We start from the raw sequence: 15,825 nt of genomic DNA on the forward strand, positions 1-15,825 counted from the left end.
GATTCCTTATAGGAGATTGGATTCCATCAAGTGTTCATGACAGATAAATGTCTTGGGGGAGCAGAGCTGGGAGGGAAGGGGGTGCTGGGAAAGAGGTCTAAAGGCTGTGACCTATACATTGTGCCCTTGTGTTTTCTTTGAGGACCATTCAGACAGCCCCCTGGGTGCGGCCGTGACCCTGGCACACGAGCTGGGCCACAATTTTGGGATGAACCATGACACCCTGGAGAGAGGCTGCAGCTGCAAGACGGCCGCCGACAAAGGAGGCTGCATCATGAACCCTTCAACCGGGCAAGTACCCTTGCTTCAGCTGCTCCCGGAGCCGGGTGGCGGCCGGGGATGCATATCAGGAAACAGCTGGGCAAAGAGCTCCCTGGTTTTCTGGCCAGAGCACTTGTGGAAGCTTCCAGAAAGAAAGTCCATGAACTGGACTCCTTGGAGAGAAGTACCCGGATTGCAGAGCATAGGGCATGTGGCCTGAGCTCTTCGCTAAGTGGTGGGCCCGGATATGGCCTTTGTTTAGAGATCGCAAATAATCCTAGAATCCCCTGCATGTGGTTTTGATTTGTGCCTACAGCTCCTTCTGGGCCTGGTAAAGCCACCAGGCAAAGGGGGTGCGATCAGATGGGTGCCAGGTGGGGATATGTGTCTTCTCTCTGGGTTGGCCCTAGGGTGGAGGATCTAAGTGTCATTAGCTTGGGGACTTGTAGGGTCCTTACTGCTGATACCACAATCCCCTTCTCAAATCTTCAGTGACTTTCCCTCCTCGGTAAGTTATGTCATTCTTCCTTGCTTCATGGTTTTCTGAAATTCTATATTTGATTCACCCAGGAAAAAAAAAAGGAAGACAGTTTAATTATTGGAGCATTCAGAGGAGGTGGAAATAGATGCAGCTTGGAATGATTCCAGATTCCAATGCATTCCTATGCCTCTAAGTGTCCCTCCCAAACTAGATGTTGTGCTACAGTAGGAAGATTTTCATCAGTGAAGGAAAATGTGCCCTTGTGTTGGTGCCAGCTCCTTTTTTATACCCTGAGACCTTCCCAGTGCTTATCTTCATGGCACTTCCTAGGCCAAACCTGCTCCCTGGGTTTGCCAAAAGAAGCACTGGCAGCAAGAAGCAGGTGCCGACGGGCATCCTAAAGGCTGGCCTTCGTGAGGTCGTGATGTGCAGGGGGCACCTGCTTAAAGAGGATTAGAAGTCCCAGCAGAGGGATGGACTGTTACAGAATGTGGTAACGCTTTTGCAACTGATAGCCTCATGGGCCTCCTCTCGAATGGCTTGTGAGGCTGGACTGCAGGCTCACATGGTGGGCATTGTCCTTTCACCGGAGCTGGTCCCTGAGCCATCTCATCCCAGCAAGGCCCTGCATCTCCTGTCCATCATCCATCACCACCATCAGCACAGAATGGCATCGTTTTTGCTTGAGGTTCTGTCTTAAGCACAATTCAAGGGACTCACCAAGACCTCATAGAAGAACTTGCTGTCTGAGTCTGAGATGGCAGAAGCCATGCACCTGAGCCGGAAGTGAAAGTACTGGGTTGGCAAAAAAATTCATCTGGATGTTTCCATAACATCTTACAGAAAAACCCAAATGAAATTTTTGACCAACCCAATATCTTAGGTCCAATACCAACAGGAAGTGAAATGCTGCAAAACTCTAGATTTCAACCAAGGGAACATCCTCAAAGAGGGGCAGTTTGCTCCAAGAAATAATGTACCCCATGTCACTGGAACTCCCTGGGCAGGGGCAGAATAACTGTTTGTTGGGTATTTGGAGCAAAGAATCTCTTCTTGGGGGTGAGGCTGGGCCAGGGGCTGTGGCTGTCTTCTGTCTCCAATATTCCACCAGCCCAGATAGAGTGCAGCATCACGGGCAGCTCACTGTGTGAATCTCTGAGGATGAGATTGGCAGAAAGCTGATGTGAAATTGAACGGTTTTCATGCTTTCTCATTCTTAACGAGCTCAAAGTGGCCACAGGAAATTCACTCTGTGCTTAATATCCCTGATCATCAAGTAGGCACAAATACACCAGCCTATATTGCTTCTAAAAGCGGCTCTCAAGACTGAAGAAGATTGTGTTGTTAATATTGTTAATGATTCAGAACTCTTGATTTAAAAAGGCCAGTAGAAGATAAGAGAGTCTAAACTGAGAACACTAGACTGGGATTTTAAGAGACCTGAGAGCCTCAATTCTGATACCAGCTGTTTTTGGCAAAACAGACAAATTAGTAACCCCTACTGGCTCTTACATTTTTTATCAGTAAAATGAGTGAGTTAGTCTTTATCCTTCTTCCACTCCTTCCTCCATCAATCTATTCATCGTTTGTTCCATCTGCCTGTACATCCATCTAGTCATCCATCCATCCATCCATCTGTTCATTGTGTACATCATTCCATCCATCCATCCACCCGTTCTTTTGCTTGCTTGTTCACACATTAAACAAATACTCTGACCCAGGTTTGTTGTTGTGGGGAATGCACAGATGAGCAAGGCCCTCCAGCTCTGAAATTCACACAATTCTGGAGGTATAATGGCAAGGCTCTGCTTTCTGGTACCCTCTGTAATTTCGTGTAAATCCCTTCAGCTTGGAACGTCTTCATGACGGTGTTTAAGGATTCGAGCCAAATTACCCAGGAGATATTTGAAAATCATAGGTAGAAATGGTATTGTTAAGAGCTCAGCAAATCACTTTAAAAGTCTTTTTTTTTTTTTTCTTACCAGGGGTTTGCTAATAGCTTTTCCTTGATTTATACCTTATTAGCGATTTCTAAGTTTCCTCTTTTGCTGAGCTTGTGCTTTTGTGTAAATCTTTTCTATTTGGTTCTCATTTGTGATCCCACATTCCTGTCCAGAGAGTGGTGTTTTTAATTTTCTCAGATGGTGAGAAACTTCCTAAGCAAGTGGGTGAATTAATCACAAAAGCCCACAGTAAGGGGGAGGTCGAGCGTTCCGGCCACCTCAGTCATCCATCACCCACTGTAGAATTTCCAGGCTGCTTTTAATCTCCAGCATTATCTCAACGTGGTCATTCTCTTACCTCATAGGGTCCCCATGAGAGTGAGAGAGTGGATTAAATGAGATCATATGTCTTTGTAAATTACAAATCATTCCACAAATAGACAGTGTTATTATTATTATTGTTTAGCTCACGGGAACCATGGAACCATTGAAGAGTTAAAGGCTCTTTTTTCCCCAGGATTCCTGCTCATAGTTGCTGGAAAGCATTTCTAGTGCCGTGTGAGCGCCCATGGTTTCTGTGTGAATGGCTCATTTTCAGCTGGCCCATGTCCAAACCTTCCTCCCAACTTCCTCCCCACTGCTGATTCAGACATGAGTAGCAAATGTTAAAAATGTGATTTAAGTCTCAGCCCCAAAGGTGACTTGCAAAGAGATGAATCAGGGACTGCTTTCATGATATGAAACTCTCCCAGAATCAAAAAGAAACAAGTGTTGCAGATGGTTTAAAGGAAAGAAATGCATTCCTTAATACCCCTTGTTTATTCCTTATCAAAACATTCCAGAATTCTAACTCTGAAATTTCACCAACTGCCATCATTGACGAATGGGACCCAAAGGCCTGGAAACGGAGGGTGGAGGAGAGCTCTTTTAAACATGGGTGTCATGACTTCAGTTGCATGTTACAGAAATAGTTGGAGGGGTATCCTTACGGGGTCATATCATTAATTACTACAGGTCTTTGAGTGTGTGTGAGAGTGTGTGTTTTATGTCTTTGGATAGTTAACACTAAGACCTGTCTTGGAAATCACTCTTTGGCAAAAGCAAAATCTGGGGATTGGAGTGGGAGTTTGAACTCAGTTGAGTCCATCCATTAATGAGCTTCTTGGAGCATTTGGCCTTAAGGGGTTGAGAGCTAAGTATGCCACATTTATGGGAGTAAGAAAAATAATTTGAATAATGTGAGCACTTTGGGGAAAGAATATTTAGTGTAATAGTAAATGTCACTTCCGAGAGTAGGAAAAAAGGCAGGGTTAGTATTCAGAAATTACTGTCAGAACCTCCTCTTATTTTTTGTGGAAAATTTCCTGTTAAGATGAGAGTTGGAGTCGTAGAGCCATCTCATGACGGGATACAGCTGGACTGAAACACTCAGTGACTCAGTTCCTGTAGCGGGTTATGCGCTTGGATAGATGGTGCAATTATTTCAACCATGAACAGCACAGATCCTTTTCTTATCCTCATGGAACTTGAACTCTTGTGAGGAAGACAGCTTTGGAAAGCAGTAAATTAAAAACTGCAGGTTGAAAGGAGATCTGCAACTAAGGCAAAGGAAAAGGGTGGAAAGCAGACATGTTGGCTGGGGGACCGGATGTTAATTAGTGGTTTGGGGAAGAACTGTGGAGATGACATTTAAGCCAAGACCAGAAGGTGTCCCAGGTGGCTCAGTGGTAACGTATCTGCCTGCCAATGCAGGAGACTCAAGAGATGCAGGTTTGATCTCTGGGTCGGGAAGATCCCCTGGAGGAAAGCATGGCAACCCACCCCAGTATTCTTACCTGGACTAAGTCTTTTCTGTTTGAAATTTCACTTTGCTGTTTCTCCAGTAAGGTTCTTTAAGGACTCTACATCCAAGAACCACAAAAGAGCACTTCCACATTGTACATGGGTGTCTCTGGAAAGAATTACTGCCATAGTTTTCATACTGATCCTAAGATTTGGAGTTTGGGACTGTTGGGTTTTGTTTATTCCAGGCTGACAAACAATTCTCAAGCAAAGAATGTGCTGCCCGATTGCCAATAGGCAGTGGAGGGCAGTGAGTTCAGCGCCCAGTATAACATGGGCTGAGAAAATAAACGAGGGAGGGTCACCGCTTGCTCACCAGGGGTGTCGATCGTTTACATTCCGCTGAGGTTGGGCGTTCACAAATACCATCTACAACTAGATCAAATAACCGCATTTAAGGTGGAAGCATCGCCAGTCCACTTCCGCAGAAGTGTGGATAATTGGCTCATTCGATTCCGTATAATTCAATTCAGGAAACATTCACTGCATGCTTCCTTGCTGCACAGCTGTCCAGATGTGGAGCACAGCTGGATGGCTCCATCCAAGTTCACCCTTCTCTCTGGAAAACTGAGAGGACGTGGGCTCCGCCCTCAACCCCAGACAAGCCAGCTACAGGAAACAGGGCCAGGGGACCAATTACAGCAAAAGCTCTCATTGACTCAACTAGTATTTTGGGGAACCTGTGTGTCTGACCCCAAGGAGCAGAGTGGGCCAGTGGACCCCAATGGCAGGACCCTTGAATTCTAGGCCCTTCTATGTGACAAGGAAGATGATAGACAAGCAGACTGGTGATTGCAGACCCAAAGCTCAGGGATCTCCTCTGGGACATTTTGGTGTCATGGGGCTTGCAGTCAGGGCACCTAATCTATTTGTACAATACTAAGTATCATAACTTCATCTATAAATATATAAGTTGTGCCTCTAAAAGATAAAAAAAATTTTAAATATTACCATAATAGCAATTAACACCTTAAAAAAAAATTACCAATCATTTATTATGAATAAGGAGCGAGGTTGGAAGGGGTGTGCACTGGGAATATTCCAGAGTGAAGTCCAGTCTGAACCAATGTCAGAAGAATTGCATAGGGTTAGTCTGACTCTTCTCGAGAATTCCTAGCTTGTGTTACAGGAAAATTTAATTTATATTTGAGGCAGCTTCTACCCCTGATGACTCAGATGGTAGAGAATCTGCCTGCAACACAGGAGACTCGAGTATAATCCCTGGGTCAGGAAGATCCCCTGGAGAAGGGACTGGCTACCCACTCCAGTATTCTTGCCTGGAGAATTCCATGGACAGAGGAGCCTGGCAGGCTACAATCTATGGGGTCACAAAGAGTTAGTTAGACACGACTGAGCAATTAACGCTTTCACTTTTCTATCTGAAAATGTGATTCAAGAAACTAAAATTGACTGTACTTTTCAGTGAAAACTTCCCAAGTTTCAGATGTGGCAGGAATTGACAAAAATCCAATGTCTCTGAAAAGTCTATACCTTTCAAAGAACTTGCTTTCTTGAAGAATCAGTGCAAAATATACATAATTAAAACTCACCCCCTTTTGAAATTTGAGGATCTATCTGAGGTCTTGAAATACGCTTATTATAAGGCGATTTTATAAGCATGGGACTGGAGAAAATTATTTCAGCTCTTCATTTGAGGGTGAGTTTTTTTTTTTTTTTCTCAATGAAAAGTTTAAGAAAGTCTTCACTTCTTCCAAGTACAGTGGAAGGGATGGAAATCTTTACCCAAGGAGATAAAAAGAAAAACAAACAGCAACAAAATGAGGAACTCTAGTAACGTTAAAACACTATAGGTTAGAATCAATTTAATTATCCAACCAGAGTAATTGAGTTGGCTACTTCCCGATGTAACCATAAAAGGGAAATGAACTGGCAGGAGAGCCCCTCAGTACAGACTATACTTATTTCCTCTCCACAGGATTAGATTTTGCTCACTGAAAAATGAAAGGATTTGTCTGCAATCAGTGCAGACTTGGGATAGTAATAGTCACTGCCCAAGGGCATGTAGAATGTCTGCTCCTCTTAAGCTGGATGCAAACCAGAGGTCAAGCTGGGAAGACCATTCCACGTGGCCTCTCCTCCTTGAATATCCAATTTGGAGGAAGTGAACAGAGCCAAAGTTGACTTGGACCCTAGATGGCACTGGGGTGTCCTCTTTCATCCGTCAAAGGTGTGAGGTGGGTGTAGTTATAGCCATTTTAAAGATGAGGCGATGGAGCTCAGAAAGTTAAATGAATTGCTTATGTTTTCAAAAATACCCAAGTGGAAGCCCCAGGATGTAAGGCTGAGTCCCCAGAAGCCAAGCCCCTGACTCTCCACCTTGCTGTGTCTTATCTCCAGTGAGCTTGTGTGGCAGCTGTGAACCTCAGAAAGAGGAGAAGGGCATCTACTTGGGGGTTCTGGTCAGAGGAAGATGCTCTTGCTTCCCACCTCAGGCTCCCAGGGAGCTCCGTGGTCCAGACTAGATGGAGACTAGGGCGGCCGTGCCACCCTGCCTCCCAGGGTCCTCGCCATCACCTGCCTCCTTGGTTGTTTTGCTGCGTTCAGGCTTCATGTGGGGACTGAAGCCTCCTCAGTCCAGAGCCTTGTCCCCGTGTGACTTCTCGAAGCAGGAGGGCTGGCCCGTTTTTAAGCATTTAGTTCTGCAAATCTCCTTCAACTTATGTTACAACAGCAGAGAATTATTTCCTGTCATTGCTCGTTAATCCAGCATTTTATTTGTGGTAGAACATGTGTGAAAACATTGCTGCTGAAATTCAGCCAATACCTCCCCCCTTACACACACACACACACACACACACACACACACAGAGAGCTTCCTCCTTTCCCCAGGACACTGCTGCTGAAGTTTTGCCAGTACTTGCCGCCTTACACACAAACAACACACACACACACATATACACACACACACACAGAGCTTCTTCCTTTCCCTAAACATGTGGCACAGAAGCTTCAGTATAACGTCAAGGGTAAGTTCTGGGCCTCTCTGTGACCAACAGTATTCAGAGGGACCCACTTTAAGCTCTAGTGGGTCATGAATTTTGTCTGTTTTATTCACTGTTAAATCCCCAGCACCTAGAATATAGTAGTGCCTAGTGCAAAGTACTAAGTCACTTCAGTCGTGTCCGACTCTGTGTGACCCCATAGACCGTAGCCCACCAGGCTCCGCCATCCGTGGGATTCTCCAGGCAAGAACACTGGAGTGGGTTGCCATTTCTTTCTCCAATGCATGAAAGTGAAAAGTGAAAGTGAAGTCGCTCAGTCGTGTCCGACTCTTAGCGACCCCATGGATTGCAGCCTAACAGGCTCCTCCGTCTATGGGGTTTTCCAGGCAAGAGTACTGGAGTGGGGTGCCATTGCCTTCTCTGATAGTAGTGCCTGGTATATAGTAAATTTCAATAAATACTTCTGGACTGAAAGGATGGATGGATGGAAAGATGGATATATGGATAGAAGGATGGATATATGGATGGAAGGATGGATGGGAGGGTGGGTGGTTGAATGGATGGGTGATGGATGGGTAGATAGGCTGATGTTGGAGTGGGCTGATAGTAGATGGATAGATGGATGGTGATTCCAGCACAATCAGATGTGTGCAGAGTTAATAGCTAAACTTTTTTTTTTTTTTGCATGTAATGTAAATACCTTGCATGTAATGCCGTGCACGTAATGGCTAAACTTCCAGGGAGAAGATTCTGAGACCATCATCTTTTCTACTATGGTATTGGCTGCAGCATCATCATTTTCTTTTATTGTATATTCCACATCAGCTACAATGGACTTATGATAACTCACAAGAACAGAAACGATACAATAAAAACAAAAATAAAAAAGAATAAGGACAGAGAAACCCCTGGTAAACAGAAGGTTGAGCCCATTGTTTCCTGTTTTAAACTCCATGGAGACCACAGAGTAATTTGCTTTTAAAAGGCAGAGTCCTTCCAGAAGTGGCTTCTCCTAAAAGCCTGTGTTTAATTTTAACAAAGTAGGAGGCTGAAAATAGAAAATCTAAAAGTAGTTGTAAGAATAAGGCCCTGGAGATCTCATAGATTACTCCCCAGCTTACAAAGATCTTTCTCAGTTAATCGTCACAGTTCTACAAGGAAAGGGCAGAAACAGTCACCTCCATTATACAGATGAGAAAACCGAGGTTCAGAAAGGCCAGAGGCTCACAGTAGATCAGGATCAGACTCAAAACATCAGCCTGCAGCCTCTGGCTCCTGCCTCTCACCTATTCCCTGGCCCCTCACCAGGTGGCCTTGAGCAAAGGAACCTTCCATTTCCAATCCCCGGGGCAATGGAAGGGGAAGGAGACCTAGAGAGTCATCCTCACTGCTCTCGAGTTGCAGGCTGCCCTGATGGCTACCCCAGCATCGGGAGCTCAGTGATGTTAGAACAGGGCTGAGTAGACTTCAGCCTTTGTTGGATAGCTTGGAAGTATCTCCCATGACCACCTTTGCGATCATGTTTGGTTAAAAGTGTCCTCCCTGTTAGAAACTTGCAGAATGAGCAGATGTGACCACCAGAGGGGTCTACACAGGTCTGTCTCCTGGGGCGGGAGGCAAGGACACAGTTACCTCGACATGTAAACTGCCCTCTGTTAAGCCCTGGATCTGTTTAGTGTGTCAAAGCCCAAGCCCTGATGAGACCCACGCAGGGACAGTGGCCTCTTCTTGTAACGAAGCCGAGACACCGCCTCTGGGGAGCTGGCCCCCTTTCGTGTGACACTGGTCCCCTGGCCTGAGTCCCCTGCCTTGCGGGACTGGATTCAGCAAAGAGCCATCAGAGCACAGAAGTAAAAGGGCTACTTTCTAGGAACGCCCAGTGGCCGCCTACGCACCTCTCAAGTGACCAGAGCTCAGCTGGTCTCCTTCTTTATTAAAAATTCTGGCCAATTACATTTACACTTTAATTAATTTCCGGGGAGGAGGGGGAGAGGAGGTGCAGAGGTCAAAGGTCACATGTTAAAACCATGAATTATAATGTGCCGGCAGATGGCTCCATTCTGGGCCCCAGGTGTTTGCTATTAACAATGGACATGTCCTACTAAGGACGTTTTTGATCATTCGCTCCTGGCCTGGTGGTTTTCCTTGCCGTCTGCAGCCCATCTGGCGGCCCGCGGGGTTAAGCATTTGGTCCTCGTGTGGTCACTTTCCATTCCTGGGCTTGGCACGAGGTTGAAGCCGCCAGGGTTCTGTTCTGCCATGTGAGCCCGTGTGTTCAGGGTCACACCGGGTACCCCTGGCCCGGCAGAGTGGGGCTTGGATCCACACACCCCTCACCAACCCCCGGAAAACCCCCAGCAGAGTCCCGTGCGTTCCAGTGGACAGCGCTGTCCTCTACTGGCAGCTTGCTGGGACCCACGGGCTCACAACCGCCCTCACGTGTGTGAGAGTGCAGGTGTGCTCCGTAAATCCCGACGTCCGGCCCCAAGGAGGTTCGGGGAGATGCTCAAAGGCACCCTTGGAGCCGCAGGCACGGCGGTGGCCTTCACTGTTACCTGCGCCCCGCCACCTCCTCCTAGATGCCCTCACAGCTCCCCACCATTTATGCCAGGTCACATCCGAGGCTGTCCCGAGGGCCCTGCCCTGGGGGTGACGCGGCTCCTGGAGGCCTCCTGACTGCCCTCGAGGCAGCATGGTCACAGAGAAGAAGCACGGGCCTTCAGGTAAGCAAGTTGGGGTTTCAGTCTTGGCAGTGGAACCAAAGGACTATGGCAAGGTGCCTAACCTCTCTGCACCTCGGTTTGCTCACCTGTAAAATAGGAATGATATAGTCTGACTCACCAGGCAGTCCGTGAGCCAGGATGCCCACTAAGCTCCTGGCCCACAGCAGGGCCTGGCTCAAGAGTGGTAACTGCTTTTCATGCTTATTAACACAGACATGCGGAATGAGATGAAGTCAATAGCGCCTGAAACTGGGTGACCTTGAACGGCACCCCAGCCCTGCCAGGCTGCTGCTGACAAAGGCCAGTCATCTTGGGTGCAGACACCACCACCCACTCCAACAGGACATGCCTCTTGGTCGCTCCTAAATTCTTTGTGTGGTGATTATAAGATTTTATTCCAGGGCATAATTGTGAAAAATCTGAAGATTTTTCTCAAGACGGCCTCAGAACTTTGGGGTTGAAACTTGGCTGAGCAAACCCGTCCCAACCAAGACCTCTTGCACCCACTGCTGTAAGTAGGCCCTGCATCCCCCCCAGGAAGAGAAGACGGCATCAGCGTGAGGCTGGTGCTCCTGGAGGACCTAGGAATGCGTTGAACTGGCCCTGAACTGTGAGTTACTGTTTGTTTTTGGAAAAGCTCTCCAAGCTGGTTTCGGATTTAGTGACAAAGAGTCAGGAGGTCTGTGTTGTCAGAGAATGGGTCGTGGGGAGGGTCAGGTCGGTCTGTCTGTGGTCACATTCCCCTCCCAGCTCCCTCCTAGGCCTGGGCTATGGAGGAAAAGGTTGCAGGAATTTGGGGAAATACGTTTTGGAAAAAGTTCCAGGAACTGAGAACCACTGCAACCACACAGCAGGTAACAGTCATCTAAACAGCAGCTTTGTGAGTGTTGGTGGCTCAGCTGGTTGTTTATGCTCCTAAGCCCATGTTCTGGTTCAGCTCACAACAGCCCAGCCCTTCGAGAATGAGCAGCGTCTTTGACACCACATATGTATTAAATCGAGGGATCCTGTTTAACTGCTTGATCATGCCTTTGCCTCCTGAATCATCTTTCTCTCGAGGTGACTTGTACTTGCAGTTTTGCCATTTAAAGAGGGCTACGCTGGGGCTACAATTGTCATAAAGTCTGTACCCTGTTGAAAAATGTTTCTAAGCGCAAGGCACTGGCGACCTGTAACTCAAAATAGCCAAAGCAGCACCTCTAAATAAGGAAGAGAGATACACATTCTTTCAGGCAAATACTGGCAACTAGCATCTTTGAAATTAACCAAAGACGCTCCCGTTTTTGTGAGTCTCACTTGTCCTCTCCCTCAACACCAGAGGTAGTTGTTGTTATTCCCAGTATAGATGTGAAGACTGAGACTTGGGTGTAAGACTGAGCTTTAGTTTTAACAGATGCGTACTCAGACTGAAGTCTTCCAATTTCGATTCTCCTCCGTCTCCTCTGTGCCTTGTAAAGAAGAGCCTCCCAGGCCTGTTGCATCCATCACTTTCACCGTCAGGAGAAAATAAAACTCCATTCCAGTTGTAGGAAGAAATCAGTGGGAAGCAGAAAGTCAGCAACGTATTTCCCCAAAACAGTATCCCTTTACCATCTAATCATTTATTGGCTGTAAAAGATGTGAAGTTTTCTTTCTTCATTTCCAATCGAGTTAAACAGAAATCTGGGTGACTTCCCATCCCTGATTTCCTGCGATGCTGGCTTCTCCTGTCACACGGTTGTGTCAGCTTCAAGCTGTTCTCAGCAGCTGCCCACGTTCTGCCATCCTTCTTGCTGCGGTCACCTGCCTTTCTTTCCTGCAGTCAGCATGTGGGCTGTTGTCACTCCCAGAGCTTGGAGCTGGGGAACCCCAGGTTCTTTGGGACCCAGCACACACTGATTAACGAGACAAGGAAGTCGAAGAAGACGGAGAGCAGTGACCTGCAGCCCCGGTGAATCCGGCCTGATTGCTGCTGCTTGCCCGGGCTGCCTAATTGCCAACAAGAGAAGATAATTCCCAGAGAGCTTTTGCAAGGCAGATAACGCCCTACTTCCACTGTCAGGCTTGATAAATGGTCTTAGTATGATTCACCCCCAGGAATACAGCCGTGAGACACACAATAGGCTCCTACAAGAAAAGAGTTTTCTGACTGCACATTTGTCAAAGTAAAAGTAACCCCTAATAATGTTTTACTTGGCAGCTTGGTGACGGCTGAAATATTAAGCTGTGACTGCATTTATGGTGGGAAGCCGTAAGTGGCATTCCGCTTTTGGAAAGTAGGTTCTGTGTATGTGTTTTCTCCAGAATCAATGCAGCTGTCTGTTTCATCAGCTTTTTCTTTCTAATCTTGCATTCAGCATGGTAAATTTACCCTCAAGTGTCCTTGGTATTTAAATATTAGGAAAAAGGCAGACGTGTCTTAACTAAGAAGGTCACACCTAAGCAGGAGCCGGTCACCCTGGCATGGTGTCTGCAAGAAATTCTCTGCCCGTGAACTGAAAGCAGCCTTTTTTTCTGGGTCCTTACGTATAATCATTGTAAAGCCTTCTTGTGCCAAGGGAAAGTATCGTGCAGAAAGGCCTCGTTTCTGAATAGTTCTCCAGTTTTATTGCTTTGCATCAGCCTGTCACTGCTATATGTCAATTCAATTAGCTGCTGTCCTGACATATTTGGGATGATTTATGAAAAGTATTAAAAAGCACATTATGATGAGTTTGCCAAAAGCTCTAGAAGAAACTGAGGCTTGTCTTTTTTAAACTACCCACCATGGGCTGCACGGGATCCTCAATGTCATGAACAACTACATGGCCTAATTCAATGTTCTTTTCATTAATTGTCTAAGGAGTAAGGCTATAAAATAAGGGAACAAAATGAGCTAAAAGAAGGCAGAACTATCATACTTTGGAGTTCAAAGCGAGTGGGAGGAATTTGCTTCAAAACAGAAACATCTTTCTGTTCAGTCAGGATCTTCTGGCACCTTAAAGTACAACGATTAATCAGTTCAACTGCTCTAATATTTAACAATATTTGAAAATTCATTTGTGACTTGAATTTGACTTTAAGATTCTCATGAAATTTCTAGCACATACCTGCGGTCACGTAAGGTTTCAAAATGCTGTACATTGAGCTTTTCTTAGAAAAATCAAACCATGGGGGAAAACAGAACTATTTCTAATTTAAGTGCAAGAAAAGTGACCTGCAAGGCACCTGGTTTGTATTTCTTATCATTCACACCAATAAGTGTGGCTTTGTCCATGTATTATCTTTATTGCATTTGAATTTTAAACCTAGGTCACTTGCTCCCAATCTTTAATTTTGATCATTTGGTAAATCACCAGCACCATCAGGTGATGAATAGATACACAAATTGTGATGTAATCTTACTTCCCATGGAATACTATTCAGTCATTGAAATAAATGAAGTACTGAGAGTGCTACAGCATGGATGACCCTTGGAAATATGTTGAAAGAAGCCAGACATGAAAGGTCACACGTTGGAAGGTTCCATTTACACGAAATGTCCTGACCAGGCAAATCCAGAGAGAGACAGCAGAGTTGTGGTCGACAGGAACTGGAGGAGTGGGGGTGAGGAGTGTCTGCTTCATGGGCTGGCTTTTTTTTGGGGGGGGTGGGGGGCGGCGCTCAGGAAAACGTTCTGGAATAAGTGGTGATGTTTGTGTAACACCATAAATGCATAAACGCTGGGGATTGTGTATTTCTAAGTGGTGATTTTGTCATGTGGATTTTACTTCGGTTTAAAATGAAGTCACCCGGAGAGCTTGTTGAAACACAGTCGTGGGGCCCCCACCCCTGAGTTCTTCCAGGGCAGCAGGTCCAGGTGGGGTCTGAGCATCTCCATTTCTGCTGGGTTGCCGGGTGATACTGATGCTGGGACCACTTGAGGGGCTCTGATTCAGGCAGGTGTTGAGTTGAGAGAATGGTTCCTCCTCCGTATGTAAGTCCGAGCATCAGGGCCGTACTGATCACTGTCCATGTCTCAGCAGTTTACTGTGGAAAATCCAGGGCTGAACTGATATCCTCAGTGAGGAGAGTTTTTTAAATAACCACACTTGGGATCAGATCTAGGCTCTGCCATCTCCCAACTTTGCTTTGCCTTTTTATTTTGCTTGTATGTTCAGTCAGGTACAACTCTTTGCAGCCCCATGGACTATAGCCTGCCAGGCTTCTCTGTCCGTGGGGATTATCCCAGCAAGAGCACTGGAGTGAGAACTCTTAAATGCCTTCACCTCATTTGCAAAATAGGGATAACAAACCTATTTCATGGGGTTGTTTTAAAGTGTAAATTTAAAACAGCATAAAGAAGAAAATATTACTATGAGAAAGTACTCACCATATCATCTAGCTTAAAGCAGGTTCTCAAGTTATTCCAAATATATATACGTCAATTCAATGTAATGAATATGCTTATATATTTGTACAATTTATACATGTGGATAAATGTGCATAATGTGAATGCATTTCTAGCATTTTAGTTATATAGGTGAAGAGGCAGTGAGTGGGCGTGTCCAGTAGTTCCCTTGACAGAGGTCAGCAAGGAAAGATGGGGAAGCCTGGAGCCACAGTTTAATCATCACAGGATCCTCCTCAGAGCTCTGAAACAGCTGCTTCTCCTGTGAGTGAGCAGATGAATGAAGGAGGAGTGAGCACGCCACCCAAAAGGCTTCATTTTGGTGTCATCAGAAGTTCAGAAGCAGGGTTGGTACCTGGGAAGCAGGGCGATGAGCTTGGCCGTGCCAAGCATTTTCCTGGAGTCATTCTTTCCTGTGGCTATGTGTGTAAATCAGGATTCTATTATAGTTAGATCTAATATTTGGTATCATCAAATTCCCTTATCTCTTGACCTGAAATCATTTTACTTTTTATTGAAGCATAGTTGATTTATAATGTGTCGATTTCTGCTGTACAGCAAAACGAATCAGTTATACACTCTTAGCCTTTCCTGTTACTGGTTTATCACAAGGTGCTGAATGTAGATCTCTATGCTGTACAGTAGGGCCTTGGTGTTTATCCACTCCTTCTATATACTAGTTTACATTTGTTAACCCCAAACTCCCTTTCCCCGCCTCCCTCACCCCCCACCTTGGCAACCACACGTCCATTCTGTGTCTATGAGTTTGTTTTGTAGATAAGGTCATTAGTGTCATATTTTAGATTCCATGTGTAAGTGATAACATATGGCATTTGTCTTTCTTTCTGATCGACTTCACTTAGCATGATAATCTCTAGTTGCATCCATGATTATGGCATCTGGCCCCATCACTTCATGGGAAATAGATGGGGAAACAGTGGCTGACTTTATTTTTATGGGCTCCAAAATCACTGCAGATGGTGACTGCAGCCATGAAATTAAAAGACACTTACTCCTTGGAAGGAAAGTTATCACCAACCTAGATAGCATATTCAAAAGCAGAGACATTACTTTGCCAACAAAGGTCCGTCTAGTCAAGGCTATGGTTTTTCCAGTGGTTATGTATGGATGTGAGAGTTGGACTATAAAGAAGGCTGAGCACCGAAGAATTGATGCTTTGGAACTGTGGTGTTGGAGAAGACTCTTGAGAGTCCCTTGGACAGCAAGGAGATCCAACCAGTCCATTCTAAAGGAGATCAGTCCT

The 15,825-nt window shown here is 45.7% G+C and overlaps 1 protein-coding gene across 1 annotated transcript in view; it reads left to right on the forward strand.

Annotated features, from left to right (window-relative positions):
* ADAM12 (ADAM metallopeptidase domain 12) overlaps positions 1 to 15,825 on the forward strand; it is a 394,288-nt gene that overhangs the window by 307,427 nt on the left and 71,036 nt on the right. Inside the window, exon 11 of the mRNA XM_070363357.1 lies at positions 143 to 291. Coding sequence (XP_070219458.1) covers positions 143 to 291 — 149 coding nt within the window. The remainder of the gene's footprint in view (positions 1 to 142; positions 292 to 15,825) is intronic.

This window comes from Bos mutus, chromosome 26, assembly GCF_027580195.1.
Source record: "Bos mutus isolate GX-2022 chromosome 26, NWIPB_WYAK_1.1, whole genome shotgun sequence".
In the NCBI taxonomy this organism is placed as follows: domain Eukaryota; kingdom Metazoa; phylum Chordata; class Mammalia; order Artiodactyla; family Bovidae; genus Bos; species Bos mutus.